The 23912-nt window shown below is 38.8% G+C and overlaps 1 protein-coding gene across 1 annotated transcript in view; it reads right to left on the minus strand.

Annotated features, from left to right (window-relative positions):
• The window catches only part of LOC150077963 (uncharacterized), a 288588-nt gene that overhangs the window by 160020 nt on the left and 104656 nt on the right, over nucleotides 1-23912 (minus strand). The window contains exon 3 of the mRNA XM_090384876.1: nucleotides 7132-7267. Coding sequence (XP_090241002.1) covers nucleotides 7132-7267 — 136 coding nt within the window. The remainder of the gene's footprint in view (nucleotides 1-7131; nucleotides 7268-23912) is intronic.

A 23912-nucleotide genomic window follows, 5' to 3' on the forward strand; every position in this document is an offset into this window, starting at 1 on the left:
GTTTAAAAAGAAGTAAAAATTTTAAGAGGAGTAAAACAAAATTAGAATGAAGGCTAATCCGGTCAAATAATTTTTTTTTGTTAATTCAAGATCTTTAAAAAAAAAGGAGACTTAAAATTCATCGTTGGGAATTGGATTTAAACACACAGCGAAGCCTTTCGTCTTTTATTTCGGGCGCTAGCATAATTATAAAATAAACAAAAAAAAAAAAGTAACAGTTCGCCATATCTACCCTGGAAGTGACATAAGCGAAAAAGCAAATTAATGCGTTCCAACACATCAGTGGAGAAAATTAAAATGTGTGTACAACAGCTTGATTACAGCATCACTTTTCGGTAAACAACTATAATGAATGGGGATTTTCTTGTTTGTAATTCGCTAATAAAGAAGCAGCAGGCAATGACAAAAATCGAAGTGGGAAAAAACACTACAATTAATTAAATGCAGATTAAACTAATTTAATTAAGTAGCGAGCTGTCTATACTTTCTTTTGCTTTCGCACAGAGCATACTGGGATGGCAAGTGGGGAAAAGCTGACTTAAAAAAAAATAATAAAAGAGCGAGATTAGCAAGAATACAACACGAAAAAGAACCTTCATTACATAATTACTCCTTATTGGATTAATTTTAGATTTAAAACAATTAACAGATAATTGTATAAAATGCTAAGGTGTATCTATATAACTATGTATATGTGTCGTTGCTTAGCAACCGAAAGCAAGCGCCTCTAACGGTGAATAATGGAACTACTGGGCTTGTTGGAGTGTGGTAAAAATAAAGAAGCTTTCTGTTTATATCCGGGACGACCAGAGGAGTTCATAAGATAGAAAGAATACAAGAAAGCACCGTATTTAGCAGTCACGGGCTGGAACCACGGCCACTCGAGGCACCTGTACCTTCGCGCCTAACTACGCTGCTCCAAGAAGTGAATAATGGGGGTAAGGGGTTTGTCGTGGGGGTTGCGTTGGAAGAGGTTTGTTTAACTTTTTATCATTAATGTTTAATGCTAGTTATCTAAGCAGAATTTAAATTACTATTTCTTTGTTAATTCCATCCATTAATTCATAAAAATTGCGGTCAGTATTTTACATCTGAGTTATCAACAAAAAGTGTTAATGTAATGCAATTTTCGACTCTTCAAAGTGTCCAGAGGGCAGCACCAACAACTCGGCTATGCGTACGTAAAAGAGAATTATAACGCATGTATCGCTTTGCACATTACAGCTAGTAAAGATCACCGGAAACAGGGTTATCGGAGCGTAAATTGGAGAAAGCCTTCTTTCATATTTGAAAGGGTTGGCTGCGAAGGGAGAGGAGGAGGGGGGAGTGCAGTGAGGGGGGTTCAGTTGAGTTGAGTTGAGATTTCAAGTCACCTGCAGACGATCGATGTTCGTCGTGTTGTGCAATTCAAGCGTGAACAATGTGAGCTTTCTTGCAAGAGGGAGGCGAAAGGGAGTGACATTTCTCATTGTGGCGTTAATAAAGGCACTTGCGTAGCCTTCGTAGGCGGATGAATAAATGTTTTCTTTGTCTTTTGGTGGTTCGCGAACAAGCTAAGATTGGATGCGACGAGTCTTTTGAAAAGTCACTTTCTTAGGGTTTACACCAACCTAAGCCGGTCCTTAGTTGCTTCTCACTGGGGGGAGACAAAGAACAGTGTTGGAGCGTCTGTGCTGATAAAAAAGGACACCGGGGAGGTAAATTTTCAGCTATAAAAGACCACGAGAAAGTGGTGCATCTTCTTTTACCTAAGGATAGGGATTTTTACCTTAAGGATAAGAGTTTCGTCTTATTTTACCTTAAGGATGGTCAAGGACCGGTCTTGCTTGCCACTTGTAGTCACTAGATTTGTTTCTTAATCAGTGTCCACTGTTTATTTGGATTGTACTGTGAGAATCACACTGCCTTAATTGTATTCTTATGATGCACTGCAGTGATGAATTCACAGTTGCGCTTGCTAGAAGGGATTTATAAATCGCCAGGCAGGATGAGGCATTCTCTCTTTTATTACTGAAATATTGGATTCATTTGAATCTGAAGGTGCATACTATTTTGATTACACAGCGTGGAAAAAAATATAAAAAAAGGTAGAGAAGAAAATACAAATTATGCGCGTCCCTCCTCATGTAGGTAACTGTCCAGTTAATCTTTGAATTTCTTAAAATTGTCAGCCTCAACTACCTGTGGAGGAAGTCAACAACTCGCTTGCTAAAAGAAAACTTCTTACAATCTAGTATAAACCTTTCCCCCTGTAATTTAAATTTGTGTACCCCTCGTTCTGGCATTATTTATAACAGTGAAAATTCTGCTTTCATTTTACTAACCCCTCTCAGGGCCTTATAAACCTCAATCAGTCACCTCTGAGGCGCCTGTTTGCCAAGCTCTGCAGCCCATACAATCAAAGTCTTTCCTCGTACAAGAAGCTCAATGTCTTTTTTCAGATGAAGTATCCATACTTGGACAGAACATTCCGCATTCCAAATGCGGTCTTACAGTTGTTGACTTATACAAGGGAATTATGACTTTCCGATATCTAGAGGATGCTGTTCGATAAATCATCGATAGGACTTCCTGGGCCTCCTGTTTACACTGCTCAGAAAGCTTTATGTCTGCCCGTATCATAGATCCCAGATCCCTCTGTTTCTCTACGTTTTTTAATTCATTCCCACAAACTGTATAATTCATTTTGCGATTGCTATTCCCAAGTGCAAGACCTTGCATTTTCCTGCATTAAAAAAATAGCTTCCGCTTTCCTGACCATTCTTGAAGCCTGTTGAAGTCATCCTGAAGGAGTGCTGCTTGGCACTGGTCATTAACGACTCTCCCAATCTTTACGTCGTCTGCAGATTTTGACATCACGCCCTTTTCCTTCTGTCGATGTCGTTTATGAAAATCACAAACAATATTGGGATCCAAGAATCTATCCTTCACGGACTTCACTTCAGACGTGATACCAATCTGAAGAATATCCACTGATCACAACACTGATTTCAGGCCTTCCACCCTGAAATCCATCTTAGAATCTTTGCAGTAATCCCTACCTCTTCCAGCTTATACAGTAACGTCTCATGAGGGACCGAGTCAAATGCTTTGTTAATATTCAAATAAACTATGTCGACATTGTTACCTACATCCAGTAGATGAGTAACTGTGTCAAAATAACTTACTCGGTTAGTTAATCACGATTTATCCTTAACAAAACCATGCGTGTATCTTTCAGAATGGCATTTATTTCTAAATGTCCTTGAATTGCACTTTGAATTGTAGCTTCTAAGACTTTCTTTACTATTGAAGTCAAAATAACTGGTCTGTAGTTACCGACTTCATCCTTAGAACCACTTTTATATATTGGCGATAACTTGGCACTCTCCAATCCAAAGGAATCTCTCTCCAGTCCAATGATGTCCTCATATTAACCTCACCGATTCAATACACTCTCTGGCCGTCTCCCTGAAAACTACACTGTATATGCCATCAATTCGAGGAGCCTAACTTGCTTTGCCTTTATGCTCGAAAGTTTTTCTAATAAACAGTCAATTAGCAATAGCGAAATCACTAATTTCGCATGGCTCAAGCTCACTTGCACATTCCCTCTTGAGCGTGAAGGGTCTTTTGTTAGTAACGACCGATGCAAAGTCCTTATGCAATTCATCAGCAATATCAGATGGGTTGTCTAAGACTTTTCCATACCCAGTACACAAGGGTGATAAGTTTTTTCTTCTTTGTATTCATATACATGAAAAATTCTTTGTCCCCATTCTTTACTCTCTTAGCCAGTGCTTCCTCATACTCAGCCTTCGCCTTCCTAGCCTTATTTGTGGTATTATTACAGAACAAACTTGTACCCGTTGTAGGCTTCAGTGCTTTTCATCCCTCTGTTTCTTTCCCATGTATTTTTTAATTGGAAAATGTCCTTAAAAAATTGAAAAATATCTTTAGGATATTCTCTGCACATATTGGTACTCTTCACAAGTTTTAACTGGTTGGTGTGTTATGCGATGCGAAAAACCAGGAATAACTTATTGGTAAAAAACCGCATTCACTCCATGAATATATTTTGTGAAATGATGTAAAGCAGTTGGTAAGATTGAAGTCATAAATGGGAGTAGAGGAAGGTTTAAATTCTGTGTATGGAAGGAACTATGGGAACATTCCTGGTACAATCCGACCTTTCCCTGCCTCATCGATGTTATTATGCTTGAATATACTCATTATACCGACAGTCTCTTACCTCCCTGTTTTTTAAAAATAAGTACCATCATTAACGGTTGCGATTAATGACCATTAATGTCTTTCTGTACGCAAGCCGAATGTTGATCAACATCCCGCGGTCAGCGAAAATTCTCTCGAAATTTAAAAGCCCTTCTTATTGACAGGGAGAAAATCGAAAATGGAAGACTAGACGATCTTTAATCACGTGGGGCAGCTTGTGGCGCCAGACGAGACGTCAACCCCTCCTTACTCTTTATTTGGTGATTAGCATTGGCAAAAGATCCGTAGTGGAGAGAGCAAGAATGGGCTTCATCAAGAAGGATTTTTTTTCCTTCTCGAATTTGCAATGCGGAAATGAAACGTAATGGAAGGAATCAGCTGTGTAGGAAGATGAGGACATGGTTGCTCGACAGGAAAGCGGAAGCCAACATCATGTTGACGGGAAACACCGAACAACTGGAGTGGACACAAATGAAGAAGGGTAATACGCATTGCCAGACTAGAAATCAGCTTAATATCTTAACACTTAGCAATCTTTAATGCTGAAAGAAGATAACAGATATCGAAATATACAAAAATCAAAAGGGATCAGAATTATTGTGGCAAAAACCAGAATGACATCATGGAATACATTATGCACCAGCTCGAAGAAATAATGAAATCTGTTTTCTATCTCCGGGCGTTTTTTCTGGTTACTAAAAGCGAAGAGAGAAGTTATTTAGGGGTTAAGAATTGCTTCATTCTTGAGATGGCATTCTGACCATAAATCAGTATCATCACCCAGAAGCTTCCGCTTATGTGGCCTCTTTAGTAAGTTAGTTAATCTCTTCAGATGTCACTAGATGGAGTCTGGTAATCCACGAGATTGTATATCATTGCCGTACATGGGATCAATTACGGATAAAGTGTGTTTGTCATATGAAATATATCGAGTGTCGGACGGAAAGAATTTCAACTTCTTTTCACTCTTGAGACCGAAGGAGTAGGAGGGGGGGGAGGGGTTGTTAAACCACAATCCTACAGTCTCCAACGGCTCTTTCGCGTGTGATATCAATCATAATGATTGGAAGCATCTCTGTACGTCAATGCCAGCCATATAAACGCAATTGTTCCGAAAATGCTAGAATCAGGAATGGTGCAGACGAAATAACGCATAAAAGCAGACGAAAAAACTACGTTATTTCTTCTGCGCTGTGTTTAATTTTTTATTACTGTAAAAATGTGTCGATTATCATTGAATATTGACCTAATTAACATTTAATAGTTACTTAATTATTAATTAAAAGATAATAAATAATCAGGTTTATATGATAACCAGTAATCGATGGTTACTTAATTGAATATAGCACTTAGAATCGGATATTGGCTTCATAATTGTCATCAGCGTCGGCACATTTTTCGATCGTCTGCGAATATGGTTAACAATTTCGATATCGCACAAAGAGATATGTTATAGAAAACCTACACTAAGTTACCAAAAGTATTGGAACACTAACCGATGTGTCGAATGGTATGAGGAAGTGCTAATTAAAGGTGGTTCACTGGAAAAGGGGTATTTACCCGAAGCTGGCATTTAATTTGAACGGAAAAGGGAGGATGTATAGTACAGAACATCATCTATCCGTGTTAATTGCGGAGGTCATGAACAATGTGGTTACGGGAAAGTGCATTGTCGATTGTCGCTTGCTAATAGCGCGCCTCCAGCGGATGGCTGGTAAGTGACTTCGCAATTGTAATTATTTGCGTACATGAACTTTACAGCCGCTCCCAAACTGTGAACGGTACACAGACCTTGTGTCTGCGTATTGATGTGCACCACCCCGTTTCTTCGGCAAAGAGGAAATCATTGCCCTGTGCCACCGTCCTTCAGTCGCTTAGCAACAAGACTCCTTGTTAAGCCACGTGCTGATCCTTTATTGCCTTTCCTCACGCAACATCCACCCTACTGTGACATCTTTGCGTGTTATTTGGCTTTAATAACCAGACATCATGCGAACGTATATTTATGCGCTGAATGAGATATGATATATCCCTGGTTGTATTTCGTGACGAAATAAAGACGAATGAGGGGTGCTGTTTTTGTTGTGCCCATTTTTGAGGAAAGATAAACACGATGTCTTCGTTAGAAAGTAAACATCAAGGTTAAAAGGTAGATAGTTTGAAGTCTTTTTTCTTCTTTCTTCATTAGCGTTGTAGTTGGTTTATTGTTTTCAATAATAGCTATCCAGCAAAAACACAACAACTTTGACAACAATCTACAGTGGTATTCAATATTTTGGGCACGCAGTGTACATTTACGTTTCTTCTACAACATCGCTCGAATAATAATAACAATAATTGTAATTTAATTCTTTTTTTTAATTCTTTCTCTGAAATTTAGTCGCTTTGTTCATTTCCCATAGAAATAAATAAAATTGCATCTCCAAGTAAAAGGAGATTTGCACAAAATACTTGAATTCTAACAACGAACATTTGAGCACAAGGCCACGATGAAATGCATCTAATGTAATGTTACGTCAGGGCGCGTAACATTATATTAGATACACGCAAAGCGTCACATTACGTCATTAATGGCAACGCAAACATTAATTTTTTTTTTTTTTGCGCAACCTGCTACAAAATAACATCGGATTTTTTTTATTATTTGATTAGTGAATGGAACACGTGCTGCTGAGAGGCACTTTAATACCACAACGCAGTAAAAAATGACAAATGGTAAATGGAAACGCAAATGTAATATTATTTGAGCGCCTCCATCGAATATAATTTATTGTAATCTGCCGGGTATTAATTGAAGGCATCGCAAAATTCGCCTGGGTAGAAAAGAAAGTGAATTGTGCTCAGTTGACTTTTTTCCCCCCAAATTATACACTGAGGATTATAAATAAATCTACAGAAGAATTTAATAAATCTACTCACCGTATACTTTGATTTCTTTACTGTCTTCTACCGTTTGAAAGGACGGCGCTTCTGCGGATGCTTCGCACCGATATACTCCTTCTGTGCGTAAATCTGTTTTATGGAGGAAAACTCTACCTTCGATTGATTTTGACAGCTAAAAGGAAAGAAAAATATTCTTAGTTTTCTTTAAAATAAACGAGAAGAGTTATTAATTGCATTTAGAGAAGACGTGTGCATGTTTTATTAGATAGAAAAATGATCCGGTAGAATAACTTTTTCTGGCAGACTGCCAAAAGAAGCCGAGCTGCATTTCTGAGAAGAATTGAAAATCCTTGTCCTCCTTTTTCATGCTCTATTTTTTTTCTATGAAATTAAGTGATTTACATGAAAGATTTTGCTTAAAATGGAATAGAGAGGCCCATGAACGTGTATAAAAATGAATTTATTGCGGTTTTATGAAGGCAGATCCTACCTCACCCTACTCCTAGCCTCTACTATGGTACGACAGCGGATATGCAGAAAAGGGAAGCGTACGTCATTAACTGTTGACCTTTAACTCTTAAAGGGGGGATTGCCGGAGTGTCAGGCGTATTTGTATTTAATGACTATTAATATTAATGGAATATCCTATTTGTGAGTCTTACTGTAGAGGACGTCGCCTTGTAATGAGGGACACAGGACTGAAAAAAAAAAGAAAAAAGCGTAGAGCGATGCGATTGCTGTAAATTTACGTTAGGAGTCGTGTTTCTAATCAGTTTTATGTTATTGTAAGTAGCATTGGGGTTATCTGTGGTGGTTACTTGTTTTGATATACAAGCTAAGTACTTATTGTATTATTTCCGTCTAAAATACCCCATGGAATGAGCCACGTAGTTATTCTAGAGTTATCTCTATTCACCGCAGCACATTAAAAGGCAGTAATTCAGTTTTATGTGGTGTATTTTTATCAAGACAAATTGCCCTTCTAAAATGGAAAAAGATAAACCCACAAAGCATGTTCATAAATAACATAAAACGAAAAAAAAACAAGGGGAGAAACAAATGTGAATAAACTAATTAATATAATCTATGATAATAGGTATAAACCCAAGTAGTTTTGAAATAAAAAAAAAGTTAATGATTCCTGCAGATAGGGCAGAAGAAGAGATAGAGGAAGTGAGATTACAAAAAGAATGAGAAGAAACCCTAAAAAAGATATATTCTCATTTTGGGAAACAAAGTTGGAAATATCTGGCAAAGTTACGATTTTATATAGGAATGAAACTTTGAAAACACAAAATTCGTATTCAAATGCTTTTTGAAATATTATTTAAATTAAGTTTTTAATTATTATAATACTTAAATATAAAATTATTTAACTAAATTTATTATATATATTATTTCGTATTTAAATATGGAAGCTATTTTGCAGAGGCCGCTTCAAACTTTTAACAGAAATCGCATAAATTTTCCAACATAAAATACAGCAACAAAATACGAAACGTTACCCTAACAAGATTGATTGAAGCAGTGGAGCAGAGTGTTGCTGCAAACAGATACGATACTACCAGGTTAAGAACCAATTTTCATGTTTCTGAGGTAACAAACGGAAAACCATTAAATAGGGAAAGAATTTTCCAAGGGAACCTGTTTCGTCTAATCTGCAGAAGAGTCAGTTTTCGTGGACACGAGTTACAATGGAAAGAAGATGGGATGGGATGGATGTAATGTGTATTTATGGCAGTGGCGCATTTTCGGATAACAAGAGAGAGGTAAGAGGATAAGATTCATTGGACACTTGAAGTGATCCATGAAGAGGGTAGGAAAATGTGTTATTTTACTACGAACGTGACTTTCGCCTAAAAAAGCAGCACGTGTAATAAGCAATGTCGCAGCTACTTCAGTGCACTTGACACGACGTGTTTTACATGCAAAAGCTTGTCCCTCATCTCTCGTTTATTTTAACACTCAGTGGGAGCTCTCTAAGCAAACAGTGGGTTTGCTTAGAGATACATTAGGACATCCATATGTTATGTCGCACCAATTATGTCGTACCATCAAAACTGCTGGTTGCTTTAGACAGTACTGGTTGCAATTTATCACGTGAAACCTCTGCACAATACCCATCAATAAAGATGGTACAGGTATAATGGTTTTACCATTTTTCACTCGTTTAGAGAGGTCTGGATTAGGGAAATAGAGGAACTTCTAAAGGGCTCTTTAATCGAGGTTGTAGGCATAGTGCTTTCTCCGTGAGTTATTCAAGGTTTTTCAGCCAGCACAACATGCAAATCGATCAGTGGACAAACTTGTACAGACGTAATACACAATGCAATATGAACTAAGTTGCTGAGGATTGTGCAGGTTTTGGAGGATGCACCTCCAAATCTCATCTGGAGTTAACAGTACTCACCTGCTATTGAACAGTCTTATAAGACGGACCATGGGTTCCTAAATCTTTCTTCAACTGATTATTAAACTCTCGTATGTGGATGGTTTCGTCACAATCATTGTCCAAACATCCGCACGTTGGAAAGTCACTTTTTTTCCGTGGCTTTTATTCACAGAGGGCAGTAAATACTATAGCCATAAGTAACGGGTATTCACTCGCGTAAGCTATCAACACCTAACTGGAGTTCAGTAGCGTAGGCTCTACAATAAAGGAACCGTATGAATGATCTTATAATGAACACCTTGTCTAGATTCGATTTTTTTCTCCCTCAGATATAAAGAATCTTTTAAAAATATATAAATATTTCAGTTTCCAAACTATGCTGTTATTAACAGCGAGTATTCACATTTAATTCGGGACGCCTAAAGAGAATTATTAATGATTATCAATTAAGAGCGTCCTATTAGTGATAACAGATAGTACTAAGAGTTATCTCTGGCATCTAAATAATCGGCCAACACTGCAGAACTGTGCCATCCTTGGAAAACTTTACTATAAAAACTGAATCTCTATAAAACTGCTGTCGATATAAACACTTCACCCACGTTTTCTGCCTCCCTTAATGGAACTGCACATCGTCATCGTTGGAATTGCAGTAATGGGGTCAATGAAAGTCCAAGCTAGAAGCGGTCAAAAGAACGGCAAAACTATGTTATTGAATAAATAGCGTGCAAAAGTTAAATTACAACCATAAAGTCTAAGATATTCAAAAATATATATATGTACTTCAAGGACCCACCCCAGACACATACACTGCAACTGTGGCTAAAGTGGAACAGCTATTCCTTGAAGCAGCCATTCCTAAGGTGGCAGCCAGAAAGGTTCCAAGACTGTTGACACTTCCTCGAAAGCTCCGCAGAAAAGGGTGTTCCTCACAATTTTTAGAGCTTTGTAGAGAGAATGTTGGCGATTTTCTGACCAAATAGGGATGATGGAAGAATGTTGGGCACATCATTATGACCCAGAAACAAATCAGATGAGCAAACAATGAAAACGTTCATCTTCATTAATCCCCAAAAAAAGCCAAGGTTCTATTGCCTGCCAACAAGGTCATATTGTCAGTCTTCTCGTACTCAAAGTATCATCTTTACAAATTACCTCCCAAAAGGCAACAGCATCACTTGGAAGTACTGCTGAAACCTCCAGGGAAAGTTAAGGAAGATTATCAAGTTGAAGAGATGCGGGAAGCTGTCCATAGGTGTCTACTTCCTAAACGACACCTACTCACAAGGCTGCTCTCACAATAGACTTTGCAATCAGGTTTGGCTTTGAAGATCTGCAGCTTTGAAGATCCCCACCTCTCACTTTCAGACTTCTTTCTCTTTCCTAAAATGAAGAAACCGTTATAGGGCTGCAGATTGCAGATTGATGAGGAGGTAATGAATGGATGAAATCGGAGCCTGGTTTTATGCTCAAAGTTGGGTTTTATATTCAAGGGGCCTGAAAGAGATTGTCTACAGAATGGAAAAATTTGTAGCGCTGGAAGATAGCTACAAGGAGAAAGAATGAAATTTCTAGCCTCGAAAAGTTTGAAAAGAAAACCTTTTTTTCATGAATCATAACCATGGAATAATGACAACTCAACTTAGAATGGTGGAACTGTAGTGCGTTTTTATAGCTACAATCTGCAGCTTAAAATTATATTCTGGCATAATATCCGGATGTAGTATATTAACTTACATTAGGTCACTTTCTTATTTCTTGTAAAAATTAACCAAAAATCTGGCTGTACGACGAAAGAGAGTTTAAAACATTTTGCAACTTGGGTATTAAAAAATAAGACAGAAGAAAATAATTTCAGTTATTTTCAATATAATATCTTGTACTGCCTCTGTGAACTTGTTAAATTTATGTCCAACTTGCAAAAACTTTTTAAACCCCTTCGAAAATTAACTTTCGAACAGTAGTGTAGTTATTGCACTTTGAAGAAATCATAAATACAGCATATGGTAGATAAACGGGTTGATAAGTAGATGAGAATTTCTAAAGTGGTCTCAATATGTATTCTTTAAATATTTATAGAGAAAAATACGCAAAAACGGAGAGAATAGATAAAGACGTAGCTATTTCATTGGTAACTTTCCAAAGAAGTAACTATATTTTTTCGTCTGTGGTGTATGCTTTATAAAACTGTCCCATTGAAGATCTCCCGTCCCTCCAAGAAGAAAAGTCTCGAGACATCTTGGATGTAGAGCACCGAGAGAAAGAATTGGAATGAATTTTTCTAGTCTCACTGGAACGGATGGTTAGACAACAGCTTTTGACCAAAGAAACAAAATTTCGCTTCTGCTTTTTCTTTTCGAGAGAAGTCTTGGATTTTGAGAGAAAGTAAAAGGTTGTTTTCTTCGCTTCTTTATAGTAGTGTAATCTGCTTGGACCTTAGCCAAATCACTTCGGAGAGAGATAAACGACTTCGACATTAAGATTAAATCACAAAAATATAAATCTTAGTTCCTTAGCTGATTGATGAAGGAAACACTATCATTGTTTGCGGAAATAGAGAGGGGACGAGGGAAAGGGGTAAAAAGAAGAAATAGAGTGATACGGCAGGCAGAGCACGAAAGAAGCGCAAAAAAGAAAAAATATATAAAACAAGAAGCCAAAGCGTAGCTGAACAGAATTATCAAAGGTTGTACAAGTAGCATATATTCTGTAAGTGTAAGATCACAAAATGCACTGCCATACCAAAATATTAGAATATCTTTAATAGGTACATAATGTGCCTATTGGTTTTTCCATGTACGTCCGTCCGCATGTATAACTCGGCTCCTGGTGGATGAATTTTCACGCAATTTTATATTTGGCCTTTTAGAACAATTTTGTTGAGCTATCCAAATTTCGCTAAAATCGGACCAATAGGAATCCCACAGTTATTATATCTCTCTCTCTGTCAGTCCGCATGTAATAACTCGACTCCCAGTAGTTGGCGTTTCACCAATTTTCATATATTCATGAATGTATGAAGTATATTAATTCAATCAGGAATTATTAATATTCGCTTATTATTTTAATCATGTTAAACAAAATACATTTTGTGTTACAATAGTTATTAAAATCCAGGAAAAAATAAGTAAATTGCATTACGAAAAGTATGCTAACATTTTTAATTTATTAAATCACAGCGCCTGAAACACATTGCATTCCACGCATTGTTGATTAAAAACTATTAAAAAACATGGAGTCAGAATTATGTTGGGGGATGTATAGTGAAGTAAAAACAACTTTTATATATTATTAGTAAATCAATTAGTAATTGATAAGATAATCACTTATTTACTTTTAGATACTGTTAATCACAGAAAAAGAAAAAATAATCAGTTAATTTAAGAAATAAAATCCCAAATTATTAATCAATTATAGTCAGCCTACTACCTTTAAACCATGATGGATGATTAGGTACTCGTGCTTTCAGTCCAGCACTGAGAGTATCCGTGATTTTACGCACTATTGTCCCTTTTTACATTTGATTCATTCACTGGAACGAAGTATTGTATTTTGGTCAGTGAATTTAAGATATTTTCTTTTTTATTTTTACCTTTGGGAAGGGAGGGGAGCAAAAGAGTTTCTGATTGATGAATAGAAAGATCCGATGTTGTCAAAAGTTGAAACCCTATACTGATGGAGAAACAGATTAACTGGAGCAAGTGGCTGGAGCTCTGATTTGATCTCTATACATCACAATGAAAAGTTTGCAGAGTTTGTTTGAAGCATAACTTTGAGAACAAAGCAAAGAATCTTGTGCGCAATTAAGTCGCGCGCTTACATATATTTGATGGAAGCAATTTGATGTCTGAACGTTTTTTTAATTTACCAGAAAACAGCTTCTTTTAGCCATGAGGATGTAATACAGTAAAATATACTTGGCATTCAGCCAAATTGAGTCTTCCTTGAACTTTAAATTTGAGAGAGAGAGAGAGAGAAAATTACCTTCGTCCTTGTTCATGGTGAGAAAGAGTATGTTTTATTCATGGAACTAATAAGAGCATAAGTTCTCTTTATGGTACTGAAATCTGTAAAAACCAATAAATACTAGTTAACTACCTCCCAATAAAACAGGTGTAGACGATATAAGGTGCTTGCACGCGCGCACACACACTGCCACGGGCATTCTCCAACCTTATCAAAACACAGGAGTCTGCCAGTAAGGGATAAGATAGATTTATAACAGTGTTCCCGTACCTCGGAAGGATCAAACGAGGACCATAGTTTAAAATAATGACTGAATTTCCTAGATAAGACTTGTGGGAGGAAATATGCTAAGGGAATTTTTCATTCCACTGCTACTTGTATTCTGCTCGAAAGATGGAGGTGTTTATAATGGGATACTAAATGTTTGGCAGGGATCCAAGTGGGGGGTTCCAATAATTTAAAATTGTTTATTCACTAATGAGTTGTTTCAAACGCCTCAAGGTTTCTTGTGTTGATACCGAGCCAATTTCTTTTTTTTTTTGTTTGTTTCTTCTCTCGCTTTTTTGCTTCTTTCGTTATTTTTTTAAATAATTAATTAACGTATTTTTTAAGATTTCACTGTTTAAGCGTAATACGCATGCGCAAAGATAAACAAGTCTACTTGCGCATGCTCTGTTACTCACAACACCACAATGGTATTTATTATCTTACTTTTAAATTAATTTATTCTTAATTATCCTTTGGTGTATTTCTTGTTTTAAGTTATGCTTGCCCGTAAAAGTGAATTTGCTAGAAGTGGAGGGCCTGTTCAGTGCATTACTACGCCTTCCATTATTTTTTTTTCTTTGTTTTATCCCAAATAGCTAACATCGCGGGAAACAAGGGTAAACACAGAGCTGGGCAATAGAATCGTGCTCGGTGTTGATTGATCGATTGTACTCTGTTGCTCCGCTACCACGATAGGGTGGTGAAAAGGTTTTCCGAGAATGATAACGCGGGTTTACGTCTTTATACGACGATGGGTGGTACGCTCGTAGATGGTTACCGTTTTCACCGACGGGGCACCGAACAATAACGACGCGAATTTTCGTGTAGTCATTTAAAGAAACGTTTCTCGCAAATGAACAATGATTTGAGGAGAGGATTAACATCGACGAAAGTAACGAAGCAGAATTTCAAAATTAAAACCCAGAGGAGTTCCTCGAAAGCCCTCAAGTACAGTAATTGACACTTGTTTTCTTCTTTGTTTCTTACTTCGTGAAAAAACAGCCACCGAAGTCCAAGAGCAGTTGGGAAATCGTCGTGTCCAGTGGAGTATTCGTTCAAATTATTCTCTCTCTCTCTCTCTCTCTCTCTCTCTCTCTCTTTTTAACCTTTATTATTTTTTTTTGTCTTCACCGTTTCTGTCTCTCAATACATTTTCTTTATAGTCTCGTTTTCTGTCTTTGTTCTCTTTCTATTACTCTATTTCATGTTTTTTTCTTTCTCTTTCAATTACGTCTCTTTTCTTTTTCGTCTCTCTCTCTCTGTTTGTCACTTTCTTTCAGTCTATCTCCTCTCTGTCACTTTCAATCATGTCTCATTTTCTTTCTCTGTCTCTTTTTACTTTCTTTAATTTCCTTCTCTGTCACTTTTTCCGTTTCCCTTGCTTCTTTCTCATCTGATATCCCTCCCTCCCTCTCTGCCACTTCCTTCACTTCTTTTTCTGTCACATCTTTTCTTTTTCTCTATTTCTATCACTTTCCTCTCTTTATCACGTTTTCCCTCTTTCTTGCTTTCTTTTTCTTCTCTCTTTCTGTCATTTTTTACTCTATCTTTCTTTCTTGTCTCATATCCCTCTCTTTTTCGTTGTCACTTTCTTATATCTATTTGAACCACGTCTCTCTCTTTCCTTTCTTTTTCGTCTCTCTCTCTCTCTCTCTCTCTCTCTCTCTCTCTCTCTCTGTTTCACTTTCAATTACGTCTCTTTCTTTCTCTCTGGTCACTTTATTAAATCTCTGTTTCTCTCTGTAATTTTTCCGTCTCCCTTTCTTCATTTTTTTCTTTTTCTCCCTTTCTTTCTCATCTCTCTGTCTCTGTCACTTTCTTCACCTATCTTTTTCTGTCACTTTCTTTCACATTTCTCTCGCCTCCTTCTTTCCTTTCATTTTCGTCTCTCTCTCTCTCTCTCTCTCTCTCTGTTATTTTTCCGTCTCCCTTTCTTTTTGATTATTTTTCGCCCTTTCTTTCTCATCTCTCTCTCTCTCTGGCACTTCTTTCACCTCTCTTTTTTTCTGTCACTTTCTTTCACATTATTCTCTCTTTCTCGCCTCCCTCTCTCTCTCTTTCTTTTCTTTGTCACTTTCAAGACTCCCTTCTCTCTCTCTGTCACTTTCTTTTACTTTTCAATCACGTCTCTCTCTCTCTCTCTCTCTGTCGCTTGTCATTTCCTTAAATCTCTCTTTTTCTGTCATTTTTTCCCGTCTCCCTTTGTTTGTTTCTCGTGTCAGAGAAAGACTCTCTCTGGCACTTTCTTCACCTGTCTTTTTCTGTCACTTTCTTTCATGTCTGTCTCTCTTTATTCCTATCACTTTCTTTTACGTGTCTCTCTCAATCATGTTTCCCTCTTTCTTCTTTCTTACTTTCTTTTTCGTCTCCCTTTCTTTCTTGTGTCATGTTTCTCTCTCTCTCTCTCTCTCTCTCTCTCTTCTTCTTTTTTTGACTATTCATTTGTCTTTTTTCTTTCCCCACTTGTCCAAGGAATCCCTTAGATACCAAAAATTCTCAAAGGTGTTTCAATCCAGTTATTCTCAACCGGTGGACACCATAACATCCAAGAGATCTATCAGTATTTCTTCAAAAAAAAACAAAAAGGTTCACAGGTAATACCTCAGACACCACCTTATAAATTCAGCGGATCTTATGTGGTGAATTGCGCGTGCGAAATAGTCAGTTGTGTTTGTCGCCCCTGAAAAAAGGCTGCGAACCGCTCTAACTACTCCAGCAGACACACACACACAACATCGGTAACATTCACGAGGGCAAACCAGTCCATCTTGTGGTAATGACACACGCTTTGCTGTTAGGATACAACCTAACTGTCCATTAGTCAGAGACTGCTGGCAATGCCAAGATCAAATTATGCGGGTCTTTTAAAAGCGTCTGCTCACTGTCTAACAGTTGAGGTGCACGGGAGAATAAATGCCCCTCTTATTAGCGATAAGTGCCTAATTATCCAATTATTGTACACCTGCATTTATCTAAAACAAGTGCTATTTAGCAGAAAACAGGAAACACCTTCGTGATCTCATTAAACTCATCGGTACCGATGCGATAATTATGTGTTCTACCAAACCTCCGCTTGTCTGTCGCTGTCGAACAATCGGATGGCTTGTTTACCCCTCTAATTGCGGAGTTCAGTTATCCGGCATTGGTCGGAACATGGCGTGCTAAGAGAGGGCTCTTCTGCGTCTCGTGCATGTCCTGCCTCACGGTCAAGACGGAATACAAAAGAGGATGTCGTTTCGGATTGTAATTCTGTTCTTTCTGTCGCTATTGTTGTAAAAATATACTCCGAATAATACTCGAAATCTGGACATGTTTCGCGTCTCTCTCGCCAGATGGCTCTCGCCTTCCATCACGCAATTTATTTCCTTTTCCTTATTTATGACCGATCCTAAAGCGACTCTTCATTCGATGTAGCTTTTTTGAAGGTGACCTTTTCTAATCGTAGATATCTAAAGCGAGCACTTAAGTGTATCGGTCAGAGTGAGTCCGCCCCCCCCGCACCAGTGTCTGTCCGTCGCAGCTGAATCCAGCTTTAATTCGTGTTAGTTAATGAGACGTAGTTTTAAATTATCATTATTTATGGGAGCTCACGGATAGGACTTGACCTGGTTTGGTCTCACGGAATAAATGTAAGCATCCTCTATCCTCTTCAAAGAGGACTCAGGATGCTTTCATTCATTTTGGTTTAAGTACAAGGTGATGCATTGTCTTAGTTATAAAATAAAAGAAAGGTTAAGAGTCACATCAGGGCTTTATATTGTATGCTGACAATTTAACCCACCTCATAATAACGAACCCCAGCATATTAGGCTAGAATGCCAACAGACCTTTGAACACCCTCTTTGACTACTCCCCCTTCTCTAACAAAGAAGGATGAGTATAAACAATCGTCAGAAATGTAAATTGGCCTAATATGGAATTTTCCGGTTTCAAGACTTAAAAGGATTATTTAGAAGAGTTTGGAGGAACAAATGTTGTCTCGTCTGCTTTTTTTCTGGCAAAGCTGCAAATTCCCACATGATTTTATGATGGATGAACCGAATAAGGCAGAAAAAACTAATTATAGCATTTTAAAACACTAGAAAAATCAATTTAGACATGTATGACACTTGTAATTCGGTGGTAAATAGAAGAGTGAAAGGACACTTAGAATCTAGATAGCTACACGCAATTGTAAACAATAGCTGGAAATGACAATGCGCCAATGTCACCCTAACGGGAGGTTCTAAAACTATTATTTTTATGTAAACAACCGTACTTTGATACCGTTTTTATAGTTTTAAACTACAGTGTGAAAGTTCAGGGTATGCAGTTCCCTTTATTCATTGATAATATTTGTACAAACAAGTCAGATTATTCTCATATACGTAGAGAGAGAGAGAGAGAGAGAGAGAGAGAGAGAGAGAGATTAATTCCACGCTGGACGTACTTTTAGCTGAACTTCAATGACCTTGACACGTACTCGACTTCAGTTGATGGGGGGAAATAGAACCGTTTTTGCAACGCTTCAGTGGTTGGGTGAAAAACAGTTCTCCGACGTTATAATTCCGTAGACGTAATTACGATGTTTGTTGGCAAGCAAAATGCAGAAAATGGCGATGTTCGTGGTGCTTTAGGAAGGATGTTTTTCTAGAGTGTGCTATGAAATGTGGGGTGTATAACAGGTTACACTCGCAGGTACGAATTTTCCCTTGAAACTGACGACATCGGATGCGTCCGGGAACGGATAAAAAAAAAACAGGATTTAAAATTCTTCTTAAGGCCGGCCAGTGTGAGTGACGTAGTCATTATTTCCCCATCAGCGAACATCAAACCGCAAAATGTAGGACGACTGAAAAGTAAGAAAATGTCCAGTTTGGCGAAATGCTATTGGTGACTGAGCATTTCTTTATTTGTTTCTCTCTTTTTGTTTTCAATTTAAACACCCAGAGATAGAGCGAGAGCCAGTTTCCGTTTTTGTAGTGAGAGTTAAAGGAGATAATGTTTACTAAAAACTGTAATTTGAGAGGGAAATAGAACTGTGCTCTACTTCATGTACTCGTGAAATACACTAATGTGACAAAAATTGAGTTCACACTGGTTTTTTTGCATTGTCCGGAGGAACTCAGTCTGAACCTAATTACAAAATTCGATATGGAATCCAAAACATCGTCGCTGTCTTAATTTATATATCATGGTTGATTAGTGTCAAACTTTTGAGAAATTTATCCTGCCTTAGTATTAAATTTAAAACTTATCAAGTGGAAAAGTCAATTTGCTTTTAAATTTCACTTAGTAGCATTACCACGAAATACTTTTCTCAAATCATTATATTCGTTAATTATAAGCAAATGGCCAGAATTAGGAGTTGGTTGGTTATTTTAAGCATCGTTTAATAGTATAAGCGATCTGGACGTACACTGAGTGATCATTTTATTAAGTACATCTACCTAATAGCAATAAGCCACATTTTTGCGTCAGAACAACCTGGATTCATCGTAGCATGGAATCAGCGAGGTGTGGAAAGGGAAGCTGCTTCATTTTGACTCAACTTATTCCCACAATTGTTTCAAATCAGATGGTTGCAGATCTATTCCAAAGAGCTCGTTCCATCTCATCTCATCTCACAGATGCTCAATTGAATTCATATCGCGTGAATGGAGGAGACCATTGTATTAGGCTGAATTCAATCGCAACGTTGCTGGAACAAGTCTTGTACAATTCTGGCCTTGTAACATGGCTCATTATTCTTCTGGAAGAGCCCATTCGCAGATGGATACACTGCAGCCATGACCCGATGCGCCTGGTCGGAAACAATTTCCAGATAATTTCCCGTGGCATCCAAATGATGCTCCGTTAGTATCAAGGATCTCAATGTGCACCACGAAAACATCCCCATGCTATGACAATGCCTCCACCAGCCTGCATTGCTGACACCGCATGGACTCGATATTTTCGCCATATTCTGTTCCTCTCATCAGCTGTTCCTCTGAAACAGCAGGAAGCGGGATTGTCAGACCACGAAACGTTTTCTAATCCTTTCCAATATTGGTATTCTTTTTTCCTGAGCCAGCTGTAAGAGTACATTTTTTTTTTTGCTGACAGGAGTGGTACCCGGTTCTGTTGTCGGCGTCGATACCCCATTCGTGTCAAACTACGACGAGTTGTGCGTTCTGAAATTGGTTAACATTGTCGTATTGAGTTGTTATTTGATTGACTGTAGCTTTCTGTTCCCTGAACAAGTCTTGTCAGCCTTCCTTGTCCTGTCGCATCAAGGAGCTATTTCCGACCTCAGGAGATCGCCGTTATCTGGATGTTATTTTGTTAAGGTACCAATCTCGAAACATCCGAGACAACCGTACATGGAAACAGAAACAATAGTTGCTGTTTCTGAGACACTCATACCGGTTCATCTGACGCCGAATACCAGGTCGCATTCAAGGTCACTTAAATAGTTAGTCTTGTGATGCTATATCCGAAGGAGGGCTCCATTTCACGAAAGTGGTAAGTGAACCCAATACAGCGGGCTTGAGTATTGGCTGGCGTAAGCTCTATGCATCGTATCGGGCTGGTGAAGATGAGGAAAAAAATCGGCTGAATACAATGATATATGTTGTTAGCTATCAACAAAGTCTGCAGAACAATTTCCACCCCAGCTCTGCAGGTCATCGCTGGAATTCTCCTCAATTTAGACAGACCTGTTCTTGACCTTCTGTGGGCTGGTTTTTTGGATTAGAAAGAAAATCTCATCCACCTTACTCGACATTGAGCTCAATCTGGATCAGTGACAAGCATCATCGTTCGTTTCTTCTGGGTCCAGTCGACATACTGCCGTAAAATTTATTAATCGAAGCACACACGAAAGTTATCTCTGCAACGTCCAAATAGGTCTCCAACTAAAAAGCAACCAATGTGTTCTACGTCCTGCATTGGCAAACATAATCTCGCTGTAAGGTGGAAACATTCGAGAGAGGTTTACTGTACTAATATTAAGATTGAGCTCAATGTCGAGTAACGTGGATGGGATTTTCTTTCTAATCCGAAAAACTAGTCCGCAGAAGGTCACGAACAGATTTGTCTAAAGGGAGGAGAATTCCAGCGATGACCTGCAGAGCTGGGGTCGAAACTGTTCTGCAGACTCTGTTGATAGCTAACAACATATATCGTTGTAATGAGCCGAGTTTTTTCCTCATCTTCACCAGCCCGATGCGATGGAACCAGGCGCCGGCCGCGCAGCTTACAATTGAGAGAAAGACTTCTTTATAGTAAAGAAGACAGGACCTTCTGGACAGTTCCCCTTCATTCCTTGACTCTAATAATAGAGAGAAATTTTTTGACTTTTTTTTTTTTTTTTTGTTGCGGAGGCGGACTAGGTCGTCAAGGAAGCTTAGTTTGAAGTCGATGATCACTCCTAGTACTTTGGCTTGTGTTACTATTGGGAGCCGGATATCGGAGATTTTGACTTGCGGTGATCTTCGAAGGTCTAGTTTATTTTTAAACAGCATCATCTGTGTCTTAACTGGGTTGATGCGTTGTTTAAAGCTGCCCAAGACGCGGTTTGCATTGTCTACTATTGCCTTACGGGAACAACCGGTCACCACGATTGTAAAGGTCGTTCGCAAAAGCTACAATTTTGGCGTTTGGGAAGGATCTGGAGAGCCAGTCCTGGAGGACCATGTTCCACACCAGGGGACCAAGAACTGATCCATGGAGGCAACCTCGATTTTTAGTCCTGGTGACTTGCTGGAACTTAGATTTCAGTGTTATTGTTCTCTCCGAGAAGTAGCTCTGGAAGAGTTGGTAGAGTTCAAGCGTGCAAGAGGCAGTCCCAAGGCGCGCCAGGACACTGTCCCACCAGGCGGTGTCGAACGCTCCTTGAAAGTCGACCAAAACGGTCAGTTCGAATTTTACATCAGAGCATTCGATGTGTAGGATCAAGTCAAAGAGTGATTCCTCTAAAGATCGTCCCTGTGTAAAACAATACTGGTAAGGAGAGAATGAGTTTCTTGTCCGAAACAGGGACATGACCCTGAAAGCCATAAGACATTCTAGCACTTTACCCGGGTTGGCAAGGCGGGCGATAGGCCTGAATGAGCGCGGATCAGTTGGATTTTTGTGAGGCTTCTTGATTAATTTCAGAAGTGCTATTTTCCAAGGCTTTGGAAAGCAGCCAGTGGCCAGACATTTGTTGAATAGAAGAAAACAAGTGCTGCGGTCTTAGTCTTAGGAAACCACGTGCACCCTGCCATGTTGCATTTTTTTCGGGACAGGATCTTCCAAGACGATAACGCGCCGTGTCATCAGGCCCACACTGTGCATGAGTGGTTCCAGGAACACAGTAAAGATATCGTCCATCTTGAATGACCTCCAAATTCACCTGATTTCAATCCAATTGAACATCTGTGGGATGTTTGAAACGGAAAGTGTATGGACACGCAGCGGTCATCTGTTCCAACACTGTGGAAAACCATGCAGGCAGCATGGCTGAAGATCCCTACAGACGTCTTCAGCCACGTAGTGCAGACAATGCCTAGGCTAATAGCGTCTTTTATCCGTGCGGACGGTGGCCCAACATGGTATTAGGCAGGTGGTCATAATTCAGCGATTACTAGTGTATATATTAATGTATTTCATTCAACTTTATTTGTTCCTAGCAATCGTGTCCATTTTGTCAGCTACTCGACAAAAGGGACCACACCCGAACTGTGGTAGCGTAGATTAGGTGATGATTCACTGATCGCGTCAATCCAATTTCCGGTCAATATTAAAGATCAGTTTTGTAAGATAATTAAAGTACTGTACTAATATTAAAGATCATTTTGTAAGAGTACACTCTTACAAAATGATCTTTAATATTAGTACAGTAAACCTCTCTCAAGTGTTTCAGGAAAAGACATCTTTTCTTGACACGGCTCAATGAACGAGAAACTACACCAGCTTGGCCTGCATCCAACTGACCTCTGTCACTGGAGTGCCAAAGAAAACTGGCGCCATATACTTTTTGGATACACTTCCTATGATGACCTCAGGCTCCTGATTCAATGCATCCAGATTATAGAGGACCATCTGGAGACACTACTGCAAAATCCTAAAAACCTTGCTGCTCTCCAACGTTTCCCGAGAAAAATCATAACACAGGACATCGGTGGCTTCTATCTAGGAGCCAAATGGAGTTTTTTTTGTGTTTAATTATTATTTTATTTTTTTAAGTTTTTCTACCAGTTTTTTTTGCATAGTTTTGCACAGAATAGCTGTCAGAGGTCAAATTAATAGTTTCTTTTTTCCCCCTTCTCTGCAGAGGACTTCCAGAGGAATCTGGCCCGCCTTTTGACATCATCAGGTGGGTCAGAGTCTCGAATTGAGACAGTACGACTCCATTGGGACTGGCTCACCTTCCCGTGGTGTGGACGAGTACCCAGAATCATTTCTCCTGGTGACTAATACTTCTGGGTAGCCAAGCGACCAGAACATAATACACACAAACCTACACTACTAATTTCTGTTCTTCACAGAGATACGAGGAGTTGAAATGACGTTCTAGGAGCTACCCCTTACAAAAATATGTCCACATGTCCTAAGAGCTGCCGGTAGACGTCATCAGTGAAACGCTGGTCCATACGCGCCATTCGTCCTAGTTCTTGCCAGATTAAGCAACCACCACTGAGTAGTGGTGGTTGTAACAACCACCGCCTGGGTAGTGGGCACCATGCACGATGGGTCCATGGATGCTTGCACCAGGCACGAAGGCGCTCATCGGCATGTTGCACCAGATATTTAGACTCATGCGACCAGCACATTCGTTTCCAGTCTTCCAGTGTCCAACCAGCGTGTTGTTAATATCACAGTATTATTAGCGCAATTTCTGTCTCGGGAGGTGCTCTCTGAAATGTTGAGCTTGGAGTTCTGAGACATAAGTAGTCAGAACTGTTTTGTGTCCGCCTCTGGCTTCAATAGGGTCGAAGTTGTTTCACACACAGATGTTCAAATATTGCCATTATCTTAAAATTACAAATATACAAAAATAAATACAAGCGACTACAATTTGAAGATGTCGAAAACCTGCATTTCGGTAGCCATTGAAATGCGAAGGCGATCAAAAAGGATTGAGACTGAATCTCTGAAACTAGGATATTGTACTTACAGGGATGGAAGGTTATCTCATAGAAAACAGACTCCTTCGACGTGACACATTTATTCTATTGTTTCTGAAGCA

Source organism: Mastigoproctus giganteus, chromosome 11 (assembly GCF_048544385.1).
Source record: "Mastigoproctus giganteus isolate SK-2022 chromosome 11, ASM4854438v1, whole genome shotgun sequence".
In the NCBI taxonomy this organism is placed as follows: Eukaryota; Metazoa; Arthropoda; class Arachnida; order Uropygi; family Thelyphonidae; genus Mastigoproctus; species Mastigoproctus giganteus.